This window comes from Chiroxiphia lanceolata, chromosome 4, assembly GCF_009829145.1.
Source record: "Chiroxiphia lanceolata isolate bChiLan1 chromosome 4, bChiLan1.pri, whole genome shotgun sequence".
Classification (NCBI taxonomy): Eukaryota; Metazoa; Chordata; class Aves; order Passeriformes; family Pipridae; genus Chiroxiphia; species Chiroxiphia lanceolata.
In genome coordinates this window covers 45,134,314-45,150,808 of record NC_045640.1, presented here as the reverse complement: position 1 = coordinate 45,150,808, position 16,495 = coordinate 45,134,314, and the positions used below count along the sequence as shown (strand labels likewise).

At 38.4% G+C, this 16,495-nt stretch overlaps 1 protein-coding gene across 1 annotated transcript in view; it reads left to right on the top strand.

Moving 5' to 3' along the window:
• TMEM131L (transmembrane 131 like) overlaps window positions 1-16,293 on the top strand; it is a 76,224-nt gene extending 59,931 nt beyond the window's left edge. The window contains 11 exon segments of the mRNA XM_032686681.1: window positions 201-817; window positions 3,193-3,347; window positions 4,619-4,743; window positions 6,278-6,435; window positions 7,312-7,497; window positions 8,537-8,615; window positions 9,555-9,637; window positions 10,943-11,063; window positions 13,240-13,328; window positions 14,158-14,300; window positions 15,881-16,293. Of these exon segments, the coding sequence (XP_032542572.1) occupies window positions 201-817; window positions 3,193-3,347; window positions 4,619-4,743; window positions 6,278-6,435; window positions 7,312-7,497; window positions 8,537-8,615; window positions 9,555-9,637; window positions 10,943-11,063; window positions 13,240-13,328; window positions 14,158-14,300; window positions 15,881-16,159 (2,035 nt within the window). The 3' untranslated portion in view covers window positions 16,160-16,293.
• The last annotated feature ends 202 nt before the right edge of the window (window positions 16,294-16,495 follow it).

The window sequence follows — 16,495 nt, the reverse complement described above, 5'->3', positions numbered from 1 at the left end:
TGAAGTCTAAGCACATACTTAGTCTTGCTCAACTCCCACTGAATCAGAATGTGCTTCGATGTATGATAAAGTGAAGACTTAATGCAATTTCATGGCTTGAGAATATGCCCCCCTTTCTTTTCTTACAAAAATATCTCATAATGCCATTCATGTTAGCTTTATAAAGAAAAATAACTCCAAATAACTTATTTCTTCTCCAGGGGAAGTTGCAAGACCTTTATGGATTCCTATAGTTCCTCAGATAAAGGTAAAGGGAAGGGCTTCCTGTCTGTAGGTGCTTCTTCCAGCCGAAGTCAGAGTGCAGCAAAGAGAAGTCCTGCGACCTACAGCCACTCTCAAAAGAAACACAAATGTTCAGTTTACTACAGTAAGCAGAAACCAAACACAGCAGCTGGCAGTGCCATTGCAGCTACTGATGAGAAACAGAATCAGATTGCAGAGACCCAAATCTCAGCACCAAAAGAGGACATTTGCACTGATGTTGTCAGTGAGAACTGGGTAACTCTGAAGTATACAAATGGCATAAACGTTAACAAGAATTTAACTCTTCCAGAAGACTTTCTGGGTAAAGAAGAAAGTACACTGAAAAATACAGTTCTCATTAAAAATACTTCTTCAGAGTGTGATCTGAAGGAAGATCTTCAAACATGTATGTTTCCTAAGGAAACTAACCTTAAAACTTCAGAAAATCTAGCTGAGCTCAAAGAACAGGAGTTCTGTCCTGTGAAGATGTCCAAGAAGCTACCTGAAAGTCACTTGTGCAGAAATTCACCTCAACAACAACCGGAACTGCAGGAAATTTCTAGGAAAATTAGTGGTAATTTTTTTCAAATTCTATTACTCTAAATTACTAGGTGAAATCTTCTGAGGAGTTCACTGTGATCAGGATTTTGTCTTTTGTATGGGACAGACAAGGAGATGTGATACTTCTGATGCATTCGCTGTGATTTATCTGTTTACACTCCTAAGGAAGTAGCTTGCATTGAAAGTTGTTTCATAAGTTATAAATTTGCTTCATTTGCAGATTTCAATCTTGTGCTGTAGCATTTTAACAGTTAAAATAATTGATATCATAGATCTGCTTATAAGACACAAATTGCCCTTGTCAGATATTTAGAAGCATCCCAGTTTGCAATTTTCGAGTCCACGGACGATATGATGCTTAATAGTCACCAACAAGAATGTTCAGAACTGGATATGCAGAACTCCTTTGATGAAACTACCTAAAATAACAAAAAACTGACATCAGAATGCTATGAACTTACATTTTATAGGAATCTGCAGATCGGTGTTTCTCTTAGTAATTGCATAACTATATTTTTTATCTTGTTTTTCTGTTTTTAAAAGTGTGAAAATAAGCTGCCTGGGAAGTCTTTTCTCTTAGCTTCACAGTTCAAAATTTTAAGAGCAGCAAAAGAACACCTGGGAGAAGTCAAAAGCAGGGTAGGAGAATGTATCCTCTGGAAGCTTGGCTTTACTGAGGCACTCGGCAAAGTAGCTGAATGCTGAAAACTGGCATTTGCTGTAGCTGTGGCAGAGTTGAGTGAGTGAGCGATCACAGAAGGATTTCAGGCCCTGCTGTCACATGTAGTTGTTACCACGGGCTCGTTGCTTCTCGTTGTGTTGTCATCTGTGAGATACAGCAGGTACAAGTGTGCAGTCTCAGGTAGAGGCAGGATAGTTTCACTCATACGTACAAAGTACTTTGACCCTGTGCTCCTAAACTGCAGTGTTGTTTATTGTTTGTTTTGAATTAGGAAATCAGATGGGGGGAGAGAGAGGGAGGATGTGGGAGTCAGTAATTATGTCTTAACTGTATTTGTGTGCACAGGAAAGTAGCTTTGAGTATAGGCTGTGGAAATCATGATTATACATAAACCAGTTGGGAGATAATAGACCTACTTTCATTGACAAAACTTCCACCTTGAGAGAGGGTTTCAGGAGTCCTGACACAGTTACCAGTCACTTGTATTCAGTGGTAAAGCTCTAAAGGTAAGCTCCCTTGTTGTCTATTAGCAGTTGTGGTTTTCTGCGCTGTCAGGGATGTGAGTATTTCAAATTGTTTCAAGATGTTTCATGGGATAAATAAGTCTAAAAAGTTCCATGTTGCGGTGTTTGTATCTTGATTATAGTTACAGATGTGGTTTTGTGCAAACAGGGAGTCTTCAAGACCTTGGGTACTTGCAGGTTTGTATGCTGGAGGTCATCAGAGAGTTCTTTAGAGTTCTGTCAGCCTCCCTTGCCTGATGTTTCATTCACAAGCACTCCTTTTGCAGTCACCATGGCTGCCTGCTCCAGAGGGGAGAGAGTGTCTGACTCGTTGTAGTTGGTTGGTAGGAAACGGCAAAAGTGTTTGGGTGTGCCTTTCCCATTTGAGACCAGTTCAGTTCAATAAGTGATGACATTTCTCATGCAAAGCAGTCAAGAGTCTTGTAGCACATCACTGTATATGTATTGTAGATATCTGAGATACCTGGAACTGATTAGAGGTGAAGTTAATGCTGTCCTGTCCAGCATTGGCAGGGCCCAGGCAAGGACTGTGACTCAACTGGACAACTCAGCTAGTTTTTGAGGCAGGCTTCCTCTTGAGTCTTTCACCTTTTGGACTTTGTTACACCAAAATAATAATTCTCCCTCACAAGTTTCTCAAGAAAAGGAACTTGTAATGTGGAACCCATCCTAAAAAAGGATGATTTCCCTTTGTCTTCATAGTGAACACAGAGGGCACTTCAGAGGCGTAAAGCACCAAGTAAAGACTGTCCTTAGTTTGATTTACCCATTCTTAAAAAGTCTTCTCCCTACTCAGCTTGCAGGTTTTTTCTTTTTGTTTTTTTTAGCCCAGTATGCTCTAGCTTCAGATTCTACCTTACAGATTGATGGCTGAGACCCAAATAGCTCAAATTCAGATAAGATGAGCGGGACTTGTGTAATTTATGCATGTGCTAGGAGTGGTGTGCTCATGAGCATGAACCAACCAGCACCACACCAACCACAAAGCTACTTTTTGCAACCGCTCTAAGAATTTTTACACTGCATTAGCTTTTGATTTTGAAATTTTCAGTGTCATCAGACTAGAGCTTAGTATCCTAATGTTTTGGAAAGCAACACAAGTCTGTTTGTAAAGAAAAGTAGTGGTTATGATTAGGAACCCATTCTGATGCCAAGCCAACTGTTTTTACTGTTTGATTGTAGGGAATAGCCAGCAAGTGCCTCTCAGGAATGAAGCAGAAAGCTGCGAGAATTTAAAAAGGCAGATCAACCTAAAGCCTTCCACAGAGAAAAAGATTAATAAGGGACCTAAGGAAGAGCCTCCATGCTGTGCAAAAGAGGAGACCACTTGTTCTGAGGTTTGTATTGTGATCTTTCTGCTTTTCAAATTTAAAATTATCTTTTTATTGTTTATATATGTATACACATATAGGTATGTATGTGTATGTAGGGACTATTACATACAGTCACAGATCTGAAACACTGTAAATCAGATGACTGAGGAAGTAAGCAGATGTGCTGTCCCGCATCCATTGCGTATTAATGCTGCTGTATAGAATGATGAACAGTTTGTGTAAAAATTAAAACAGCTCTTATATTGTGATATTGGCCATATCAGAGCCAGAGATTGTTACTGTCAGAGCAGCACGTGTGTACTGGAATCTAGTGCCAGCTAACAGCCACATTAATGATGTGGGAACATTCTCTGGAGGGGAGGTGGGCATATTGGGCTTCAGTTGCAGAGGTGATCTCCAAATACAGGGCTTTGCATCAGAAATTTGCATTTGAGAATACAGCGGGCAGAAGCCCCTTAAGAGATTGCAGAGTTGCTGAGAAGGATCATTTCACCTCTAGTTCCTGAGTATGATAGACACATCAGACTGTACCTTTGTTGCAGGCAGCCTAAAACACTAAAAGAACTTTATTAAACCAAATAATTTGGATATATCCTGTCTACTGGATAGGAATACCATGGCAAAAAAAGTGTAAGGAGGAATCGCTAACCATGCTTGGGGAATATGTCAGAAAAGGTCTAGTCTTATTTTGGGATCTGTTGTTACAAACTTCTTTCCATGTGTGGCTGATGGTGCTCAGTTTGTTTCTTGCATTTTTTTAAAATTACTATTATTTGTTGGTAACTTACTCCATAATTTTCTCAGTTGTAATTCAAATGAAGGCTTTCCCCTGCCCCCCCAGCTGCTGAGGAGAGGGAGGATTTATTGCTGCTGAACTTGTACACAAACTGATCATAAATCTGGCAGATGTTTTTTGTTTTTAGCACATTGGGAATTTTATTGACTGCTTTACTTTTTCTCCCTCCATTTTTTTATTTCCCTGGAAGTCAGAGCTAAATGCTGTGAAGGGGAAAATGCTAAGTTTGGGAATTCAGAAATTTTTCTCGTCATCTCTTGCTGTCTTGATGGACAGAGTCTTGGAAAGGCTGATCAGATTCATAGTGCTGGAAAGAAGATGTGCTGTGGAAAGGCACTAAATCATGAAGTAACTATGCATTTGGGTCGGGTCATTTTGTCCAAAGAAATTTAGCTAGAAAAATGCAGTGAAGTTCATTGACTGAGTTAAAATCATTTTATAATGTACGTATTGTCTCAGCTCATATTTTTACCTTTAGCAAGAAGATGCATATAGGAAGAAGAAACCTCAGGAGAAAAAGGAAGGAAATGTACCAAATATGAATTGGAATAGAAATAGAACATCTAGAAAAAATAAGAAGAAGAATGTTAATATATCTACAAGGTATGTATTGCCTCACCAAATCATGAAGAAATCCAGAGTTACTGTCATGTTTCCACAGGTTTTGAATAGTACATTAGGCAGGATTGTTTTATCTATTTAAATAAACACACTTCAATCCTTGCCTGAGGCTTTATTTTTAAGAATGTGCAGTACTAAGTATCACCAGCAAAAAAAAATAAAATTTCCACTTGCAAATCTGTATTTATATAGATGCACTCCATTCTGCATAACAGTGGTAGCTCTCTGTTATAGTCTGGAATGTGCTGTCTCTGAAGTTTGATGGTTAGCTTCCTTTCCATTGTGTATTATGTGGAGAAATTCCAGTTGTGTATTCCCTTCAGTGAAAAAAGGAAAATAAAATTGTTGAAATGATTCCATCTTCAGGAGAATCATCTGCTATATTGAGTAACTGGGGAATGTTGTCTTCTAGTAATTTTGGAAGAGAAATATGTAGAGAGGAGACGATGGCTTGCATTTTTGCCATAATGATTAAAAAGACTAGAGCAGCACTAGACTAAAGAATATGGAGAGCACAGTGGAAAGTTACTTTTTTCCCCCATGAGGATTGTTTAAATGCATTTTAAAGTCAGTTGTAAATCACTTTTAAATATTGTTTTAATGTATTTTAAATTTAAGTTATTTTGGATTGTTAAAAAATACTATTTACAAACTGCTGCTAGAATAGAAACACTTCTGAGGAGAAAATCATCCTCCTTCCCCTCCCCCAGCACTTTGAATTAAGGTCACAATCCTACAAAGCCTTCACAGACTTAATTTTTATTGCAAGCGGTCCTATTGAGGTCAGTGGACTTAACAAGGAGATTGTAAATTTGAAGGGGCTGTTATAACTCATTATGCACAAATTACTATTCATTGTGTGGGAAGTCAGCACATGTGTAAATCTTTGCTGGATGCACACCTTTATAAGTAGGGTGGATAAAATACCAGAAGTGAAATACTGAAGTTCAGTGTCTGTTCCTTGGACCAGTTCAGCCTTTGCTACTTTCTGAGTTAAGATGGAACCATTCCCTTTCTATAGAAATTTGACAGCTGGCTTTTATTCATTTTCCTTAATACTCTATGATTACAATACTGGATGGAAATACTTCAGTTTTACTAGCAAAAACTTAGGATCGCTTCAGATTATGATTTTATTCTAGTTATAATTATGCCAGTGAAATGAACACAGGGCACATTTTTCCATGTATGTGGATATTCGTACAGCACCGGACTGTGCTTATTACACATTAGTGCTTATTCCTCTAACATCTGATTGCAAGTGCATTAGAGAATGGCATTAAGTATACACATGTTGTTTTACCTCTCCCTCTGAAAAGTAGTCATCTGTGTAGTGAGATATTGTATTTTGAGAAAGGTTTTTTAGGTTTCTGTAAAGATGGGGAATAAGACTACCAAAACTTTTCCTTCCCCTGCATCCTGCCTCAATAGCTCTGTAGTTAAAGTGTTTAATACCTGAAAAGGAAAAATGCAAATATAAAATGCAAACATATTTCTTCGGGTGTGATTGTATTAGGGTCCCTGAGCAGAGTGAGTTGAAGCATATGTGCGGTGAATTTGAAAGGCCAGATCTGAGAGCGAATATTGGAATAAGAGCCTGGTGTCCTCAGAGTAACGGGGAAAATTGTAAAGCAGACCAAAAAGCTGGAAGCTTGTCTATACAGGGAGAAACAGGTACGCAATCTTAATTGCCTTAAATGGGGAAAGAAACACAATATGGATTCTGTGGTATTAGAGCTGTATTCCTTTCTTGAGACACCTGTGCTTTTCTCACTTTTGAACCCTGATGCTAAGATGACAGTGCCTGAAATAATACGTACTCATTTCTGATGGGCTCTGCATGCTTTCTCCAGGGGATTGGATGGTGATGCAAATCAGAAAACGAATCAGTCTGAAGCCATAATCCATCTGTTCTTGGTGTAGAACTGACAGTCTTGTGTGTTCAAATGAAAGCTGGTGTTAACTGAAGCAACTGTATTGCAAAGACCAGTTTTAGAATAGGCAGGTCATTTTTTAAAAACCCCACTAGCTTGGGTACCTACTTCCTGCCTTTCTGTCAGGATTTTAATCATCTGTTTTCCCTGACTTTTGGGAAGATGAGATCTGATGAAAGATATCAATGTCTATAGAATAGTCGTTTGCCTCTCTGATGAGATAATAAGAAAGGAGAATCTATCACTTATGAATTCATTACTTGCAACATTTTGTCATTGCTCTTAGTATGCATGATCCTACAGCCAGGATATGTTCCACGTTTAAAGTGCTGACTGTATATTTCAAAGGACAGTATGTCTTCCTCTTTCAACCTATTGCCTGTAGCTGCACTTTATCCTGACTTGCATTTATTTTACTGGGATGTTGTGTAGGACATAAGCTCCTTGTGGTAGGGGCTGGTGTATTTACAGAGGCTATCAGTAAATATTTTCTCTCTTACTGTCAGTAAATACAGAGAATATGTGTAAATTTGTGTTTCAGATGACTTTTCACTGACAAAGCTTTCTTAAATGTTGTGTTGGTTTTTTGGTTGGTTTTTTTTCCCAACTTCTTTAGAAAGCTTTTATCAGCGGTCCAAAAAGAAGTCTTTGGAGAAGTTTTGTTCTGATTCAAGCTCTGATTGTGGAAGTTCATCAGGAAGTGTTCGTGCCAGTCGTGGGAGCTGGGGTAGCTGGAGCAGTACCAGCAGTTCAGACGGAGATAAAAAGCCAATGATTACTGCCAGGCATTTTCTTCCATCCAGTAAGTTTTGCAAATAGTCCCTCTTCACAGTGGCAGGCAAAGTTTTTGCCTTCCTTCTGAATGGAAAGGGCTACCACAGCATGGGGCACATAACTTACCTTTTATAGGGCACCTCTCAGAAACAGAGGGCGAGATTTAAATAACTTTGTACTTGACAAGAAATACCATAAGTTTTGTGGAAATGAAGGTGACCTGTCAGGCTCCAGAGAAAGCATCAGGCTCCTTGCTGGTGGAATCTGAATTAGCTTTCATGGAAAGATGGGAGAACTGAGAGCAATTTCTGCCTTTGAATTTATGTTTCATCATATTATTCTTTTTAAAATGTTATAGCTATTTAAGAAATGCACAAATGAAGAATGTGTGAAAGCAGTTCAGATCTGAGGATGTGGGGTTCAGATAGACGTATTCAAGGCATAAGTAGACAGGAGACCTGTGCCAGTTGACTATTATGAGAAATGGGAGCTGTGATTCATTACTGCAGTTTTTGAATGCCTGAATGTCATTAAATAGTTGAAAGCGTAGACCCTGTCACTGCCATAATTTTAAAATGTTGAAGTGACACAAGCAAACCCAGCTTTGAGTACATGAAAAAATATGATTTGAATGATTTAAAAATATTCAGGAACTTACACGTGTATTTGTGTATGTATAAAACTTTGCATTACTAAATGATAGGACATGATGTATCTGAACTTGAGATCTAAAAGATAACAAATTGTGTGTATATGACTTTTCTGTTTGTTCAAATTATAATGCCCCTTAAAAAAAAAGGAAAATAAGTAAATACAAATTCAAAATCGATTTGATAGTAACAGGGAACCTCTCCATTAAGAGTATGGTAATCACATCCGAGTCATAAAATGCATTTTAAACCACATGGACTTAGGTAGCATGCTTTGAAATTAATGCAGTTAGTGATAATCCAGTCTGAGAGAAAACTTAATTAACACCATTGATGAATCTATTTGTGTGTATGTATATTCTATGCATACTTCTTTTTTGTAGGACCTTTGATTTTCACAGTCATTCTTTTCTTTAGGAGAGAATATTTCACAAAATGATTTTCCATCTGAAACTCCTATCACTTTAAATCTGTCTCATAACATCTGCAATACCAGGTAAAAAATTTGAATCTACACCTGTAAGACATTAAAGAAACACCACCAACTTGAAATTGTGTCTCAGTTTGGTAAATTATACCTACCTGTTGTCATTTTTTATGATCATCTGATTGTACTTACTAGTTGGAAGAAGATCATCTTCAGTATATGAAAAGCAACTTACTATATTTCCACTTAGTTATATTAAAGTAGTAATGTTTTTTGAAAAAAGGTGGGAGTGAGACTTTCAAGTTGATGCTATTCTTTTAATGGGAATAATGTTCTCCTAGGATATACAGCATGAAAATTGATTCCTCCCTCCCCCACATTCTTTTCTACCTCTTTACTGTATTAGAGATAGAATCTACAATTAGTGTGAGTCCTCATTTCACTTCTCATTCTTCACTTTGTGTTTTCATGAGGAGAAATAATTTAATCCTTTTCCTTTGGGATTCTGGTGCTTGAAAATGTTTCCTTTCCATTCATTTTTACTAGTTTCTTTGTTGGGTTTTGATGAATATCAAATTGATGCTAGTGTGTGTGTTTGTGTGTCTTCATGGACATAAAAGTAAACTTACCTGGGATTTGTTGAAACATTATGAGAGGTCCTACTGATCTTCATGAACTATAGCCTGTTTTTCAATTTTAGAGATAAGCTGTTGAATTAATTTCCAATAGGTTGATATTGGATAATAAAAGTGGGATAATTAAGGCATATTAATTTTATTAATACTGCATGTGTGATAAGTAGCTGGCTTTTAATTGGAAAAAAAACCTTAAAAATTGCACAGTGGTAATTCAAAAATAAGAATGATCAGGACAGTGGGAAAGCAGTAACAATCATGATGTTCATTAGAATATTTTTTACATCTCTGTATATTTCCTTTGAAATACTTTGGGTTATGAAACATAACAGTGTCTAGACTTAAAAAATTAAATTTTATTTTCATTCAGCAGAGACATGAACAGCATCCCCCAGTATCCTGAAACCTTATGTCCCAATTTCACTGACATACCTGCAGATCCTGACAAAAATAAAGGTCAGTATTAAAACCTGAAGCTGATTTTTGCACATTTTGTCAAGCAGTTTCAGTGATGTTGCTAATAACATTTGTGTACGCCAACTCAATAGATATGTTGTTACTAGAACTTCTAAATGACTTAGATCCAAAGTTAGCAAATGAAGGCTTATAATCTTGATAATTTTTACTTATAACCTTGACGATTTTTGCTGCATCTGCTCTGTGTGAAGACTCCATTTAGCTTTCAACTCATGTTCTAGGAATTCTTTATTTTCTTTATCCTCTTGCTTTGCACAGATTTATGTCCAAAAGCAATGCAGTTGGGAGATCAAGAGCATTAGTTGCTGTGTTAAAGTGAAGCTCAAACATGACTCAAAACAAACATGACCATTTTTCTCTCTAAATTTCCACAGCTGGGACTTGCTTTCTTTGAAAGCAATGAGTGAGTTTGGGTTGAGCTGTTAAAACTCTTGAGTTTTCGTTGCTTGTGTCTCAAAGGGAATTAATATTAGCTTTTTTTGAGTGGGATTCATAAAAGCATCATGCTACATGGTGGAGTTTGAAAGCTAGTTAGGACACTTAGTTCTTTAAACAACAGCACTGCCTACCCATCACTATCCCTTCTCATGTAGGTTTAACGTGTGTCTGATAGGATACAAATGCTGATTAAACTTTTTCCATGGTAATAGTATTAACATGTGTCACATGAAATAATGCAGTACAGCTAACTTTGCAACCATTTTCTCATGGAAATTGCTGATTTGGATTTTTTCCTTTCTCCATCTGCCAGTTTTCACAGAGTTGATGGGAACCAGGTATCTGTGGGTAGTCAGGGCATTCAGTCCATAAAGAGCAGCACAATGAATATCTGCCCTAGGGGCTAAATACGAGTTCACAAATTGTTCGGTTATAAATGGCTCCAGTCTCTTAAAAATTTGACTCTGTTGCCACTGTTTTTGTGTAGTTGGACTTCAGAGGTGCTTACTGACTGATGTGTAGGGGTAAGGAGGCCAGTGGGGATCACATCCCTACTTTCTGTCCTGCTGTGCGGAAGGGTGCCACCTTCCTCTGTAGGAATTTCTTACCGTTTTGTTGAATTCCTGTTTCTCAAGTTGAACCTTTATATATATCTTTTATAAAAAATAGAAATTTTGAGATTTGAAGGTGGACATTTATCACAAAAAAAAAAATAGGTTAGTAACTCTGGATTTTTTCTCTAGCATACATTCCTTATTGTGGATCTGAGAATAAAGTGTCATTGTGACAGAGTTTGCAGAGTCTCCTTCCTGTTGCTCTGCGTTTCATTCCCCTTTCCTTTTTTAGGTCTTTACCCAACAGGAGACTTGTGGCCTGCCCAGCCAGTCTGCATGACAAACAGTTTAAACTACAACCTTGAGAATAATATACCGTGCATGATCCAGGAAACCCCCTCTGTTCACAACAGGCAAGTTAACATTTTATGTAAAAAGTATGGCTAATGCTTTGTTCAGGTTTCTGTGATGCAGAGGATTGTAGTTGACTTATTGTAGTTGACTTGTAAGGCAGATGGTAGTTAAATTCTTGCTGCCTCTTCAATCTTAGCTCTAGCTGTTAATGCTCTTCCATTAATACACAACGATTAATTTTACTAAGACAAATTCACTGCTGTTTCTATTCATATGTAGATATTCTAGAATAACTTCTTTCAAGTTTAATTAGTTACATTTTGGAAAGCTATTAATTCCTTTCACATCTTTTGCATTGTCAGGCAGAGGGCCTGGCTTTTAAATTTGTTATCCTCTTGCTAAATACATAGCTTCTGTATATCACAGGATGTGTTATGTAGTGTGTACTTGTGTTAAATGGCATGAGCAGACATCATTATAAAAAGACAAATATTCCAGTTTGAAGGTGGTTTAGGCATATGAGTTGGTATATTTCAGGCTCTGTGTGTCTTTGGGTTGATCTTCCTCTAGTAATGAACTTGATTAATTCTTGTGTTTTACATTACTCACATGTCAAATTTTACTAATGAAAGATGCACCACAAACTAGAGAAATGCAGAAATGTTCTGCCACCGCATAGCAGTGAAATACGGCCAGTTCTTCAAGTCGTATGCTGTCATCTGAAATGACAGGAGAAGGACCTGGGGGTCCTGCTGGACAGCGGGCTGTCCATGAGCCAGCAATGTGCCCTCCTGGCCAAGAAGGCCACTGGTATCCTGGGATGCAGTAGGAAGAGCATTGCCAGCAGGTCGAGGGAGGTTATCCCACCCCTCTACTCTGCCCTGGTGAGGCCACACATGTGGAGTGCTGTGCAAGAGAGACATGGAACTCCTTGAGCAGGTCTAGCAGAGACCTACTAAGTTGGTCGAGGGAGTGGAGCATCTCTCTTATGACAAAAGGCTGAGGGAGCTGGGCCTGTTCTGCCTCAAGAGGAGGCAACTGAGAGGGAACCTCATCAATGTCTATAAGTATCTGAAGGTAGGGTGTCAAGAGGATGGAGCCAGGCTCTTCTTGGTGGTGCCAACCGATAGAACAGGAGGCAATGGGCAGAAACGTGAAGGAACATGAGGAAGAATTTCTTTACTGTGCAAGTGACCATGCACTGGAACAGATTGCACAGAGCTTATGGAGTCTCCCTTACTGGGGATATTCAGAAACTGTCTGGATGCAATTCCGTGCGATGTGCTTAGGGAGGTTGGACCAGATGACTCCACTGTGGTCACTTGACTGATTCCATGGTAGAGTGGTAATGCAGAAATCTCTGAGTGATGGTTTGGGATCCCAACCAGACTGCTAACCTCAATTCTGTCATATCAACAGACTGCAGTCCTGTTGAATGGGTGCAATGGCCAGTGGTCTGTCAGACTCTTAAGTCAGATGAAATATATGGGGATTGCTGGCAGATTCCGTATTATGCTACTTGCACGTAATTATTTATTGATATTTAGTAATGATAGCTTATGATAGCTTCTTGGCAGAATAGTAAAACTGAATTAGTGCAGCTTCACATGAAATCCTTTTATATGTCTACCTTGTCCAGACTGGATCCAGACTTGGACTACTTCAACCTTTTGGCATAGCAGGGCTTGTTTCACTACTGACATGTCTTCAGGAATTGCTTTTGAACAATCTTCTTGAAATTTTGAAATTAATTTAACTAAAAGAAGTATAATCCCTACAAATTAATGTGTAGTTTAGAAAACATATTGTTTAACAGGACTTTAGCACATGTTGTGAGGAAAATAGAAATCTCGATTTTAATTGCTATTCTCAAGCATTCAAATGCTTGAGAATGTGTTTTCTTCTACCTCAAATCGCATTATCGATGATTGTGGGAAAGAAGTACAACTTTATTTTTATGGAGGAAGAAGTTGAACTCGGGCATAGCAGGACTCTGGTAGCTGTCATTACAAGTTGTTCATTCTCCCAGATGAAAAAGAATTCAGTGAGAGAATCTTTGTGATTATGTAGTGGCACAGAGTAGATACTGGCAAAATTGACAAATGGAATGGGAAAAGCCTCATGATCGTTACAGGCATTTTGCATCCAACAGCTTTACATTAAATAAATATTTCTAAATAATTTTCAGAAGTTCTGCAAATTGTTTCTGACAGCATATTTTTTTTCTTGGGACAGCTTCATCGACTGGAATGCAGCTTGTGACAGCCAGTTTTCCAACATGTATTGTCCACTAGAGATGAATGAATATGGTGCTTTCCCAGAAGGTAAGCTTATGAATCATCACAGAGCATGGTTATTTTCCTCTCACCTTTTATAAAACAAAAGGCTGAGCTTGTCTGTACGCATCTGGGCATTCGTTGCTTAAGTGGACTTTACGTTTTCCAGCTGACTGAGTGCTCTGTAGAAATAAACAATGTGAGCATGTGGTGGATGAGAAGACTGGCCTTCGTATGGAGTTATTAAGCCTGAAAAGGCAGTATGCAGGACTCTCAGAGGGAATAGAGAGAAATGCTTGTGACTACAGTATTACAGAAATCCTTTTGTACAATTTTCTTTGTTTCCCCTCTGGCAGACTCCTGCCTTCCAGTGTGTGAAATACAAGGCCTCTTGTGACCAATTACCTTCCCAGGCTAGAGTTTCTTGGCTTGGGGAGCACACTGGCAGCAATCTAGAATTCTTTAGCTTTACCTACCTAAGCAATAATTAAAGGTCAGACTAGAGTATCACAGGCAGGACGGTGTTCCCTTGGGTGCTTAGAGCTGAGACATGTTGGCAATGAGGCCTGGGTAGGCTCTGTCATGCGTGTTCTGTGGCTAATAAAGACTGTTCTCCAGTAGAGGAGTTGCCAACTCTTTATCCCATCCTCCTGATAACAATTTGTTAGTGGCTCCCTAATACAGAGTGGTTGTCCTGTTGACAGAAATTGCTAGGCTTTGCTGCTGTGCTACCCTGAAGCTGCCTGAAGTCACTGAAGGATTAGGTCAGTTCCAGCCTGGCTCACTCTTGACAGGATTCAACATTCCTCCACAGAAATGTTTGTAGTGTTTATATTGCAAAAGCCTTACTTTGTCTTCCTGTTTTTATAAACTGCAGAAAACATGAACTATCCCAGTGGCTTCCCAGGTACTGCAGCAGTGCAGAATACAGCCTTCATTGACCAGAACTGTCCCTCAACCTGGAATGCTCATCCCAACTTGCCACCTGCCTGGGAGCCCACCAGTTATGTCAACTCCACAGTGAGTGTTGTCACTGTGAGGCACTGCCCTCACGTGCTTCTTCAAAGCCTTCGTAGTGCATTTCTGTCTTCTCCCTCTCTGTTGCTTGCACATTCTTCATTAATCTTTTAAGTAGCCTGATATATGTATTTGGTATTGGCATATGTATTGGCATTGGTAGCCTGGCTTTTTCCCAGCTGTTCGTCAGGGATGTTACTGTGACCTTGTCTGAAATTTTAAGACAGATCCTTTTTCCTGAAAATTGACTAAAAGCATCTTACATGTGGAAAAACATTTTGGACTTATGTAGTCTACTGAAACTTTTTCCTATCGAAATCAGTTTTTCCAGTTGAGGGTAAAACACAGAAATGGCTGACAGCAAAACCCAAAAGATTTGGAAATTGTAGAGCTGAATGGACAGCTGCTCTCAGTGACTTTGACAGGTGTTTCTTTGCTAGGAAATCCAAGTGATTTAAGCTGGATTTGTGCACCTTTCTGAATGCTGACTTTGACCTGTTTTATTCCATACTAGCCATGTTTGTGTCATCCCATAGTGCAGTGTAGTGACTTCAGTTCAAGGTGGTCTTTAATTGTAATCACCTTCTCCTCTCTTCAGATTTCAAGATCCTCTGTTTCAGAATTTCGATGGTTTTTTTCGTTTACAGTAGGTTTATTTTGAATAAAACTAACCAAATAAAGCAAGAAATATTTTTAACTGTAAAAGTGAAAATTCTTCTGTGTTAAAAAGTTGAAAACTAGTAGAAGACTTTTGCCTAAAACAAACATGGCTTTATTTCATATTTTATTCAGGAATGCCAGGAAACACAGAAGGTAGAGATTGGAAAATACATTAGATAATTCAGTTCATTTCCCTGGTGAGCTTTTCTCCACAATACATTTCAGTGTTTCATTCAGTTTTAAAAGTCCCAAGACTTCCATGACCTTCACTGAGAGACTTCCTTGCAGACTAACACATCTTACCCTCCAGGAGGTTCTTTATAAGCTTTCAAAATTTTCTAACTAAATTCCCTAGCTCCCAATTATAGTCTCTCTTTCATACTGAATATCCCTTTCTGCTCCCAGTATGCATAGTCTTTCTGTACTGACATATACTTGAACCTTTTTCTTGTCATTTCTAGGCATCCTTCTGTTTTAATTTTAACTCTCAAAAGACAGATGGTGTTCTTCACGTGCCTTCCATTTCTCCCTTATTTTCCTTAGCATCTTGACCGGAAATGAATACTGGTTACAGTATATTCTTGTTACAGTATATTCTTGTTACAGTATATTCTTGTTACAGTATATTCTTGTTACAGTATATTCTTGTTACAGTATATTCTTGTTACAGTAATACCTATGCCTTACAGGGATGAGCTCATGTGGCTTGATTCAGTGAAGGTCCTTAACACACACTGGCGCGCAATGCTGCTGTAATTTCGGCAGCCATATTTCTTTGTAAACTCCTGTGCAATTTTCTACTAGTGTTTCTCAAATTTTCTGCAAAAGTGCTGCTTCCTCCCATTTAGTACTACGTTTTCAAGTTTTCTTTGGCAAATGGTCCATTGTGCAGTTTCCCATGATTGTTTTATCTTGCTCTACAGCCCTACCTCTCAAGCACCCGAAGCTTGTCTCCAATGTCTGGACTTTTTGGTTCCATCTGGGCACCTCAGAGTGATGTTTATGAAAGCTGCTGCCCCGTCAGTGCCACGACTCAACATTCAACCCATGTGGAGAACCAGGCAGTTATGTGTAAGCAGGAATACTATCCGAGGTTTAACCCTTTCCGTGCCTACATGAACTTGGACATATGGACTACAGCAGCCAATCGAAATGCAAATTTCCCTCTTTCGAGGGACTCGGGTTATTGTGGAAACGTGTGAAAGGAATTTGATTTAAAAATGTGAATAAAGATGCTTGCAATTTTGATTACTAGAGTAAGCTGGTTGCTGAATAGATTACAATGTTGGTGAATATTTTGGCACTTTTATATTGAAAATAAATTTTTTTTACTGAAGTCTGAGCATTCAGTGCATTTTAAAAAGCACAGCATATTCAGGACACTTATTGTCAGGTGAAGGCTGTAAATTTAAAATTGATTTTTTTTTTTCATGGATAAGGACAGTATTAGTTCTTAAAAGCATCCATGAACCTGTACTGCAAATGTTTCTTCTGAAGTTTGCTTTCTGTGGTATAAACTAGGAGTGGTTTAGCATTTT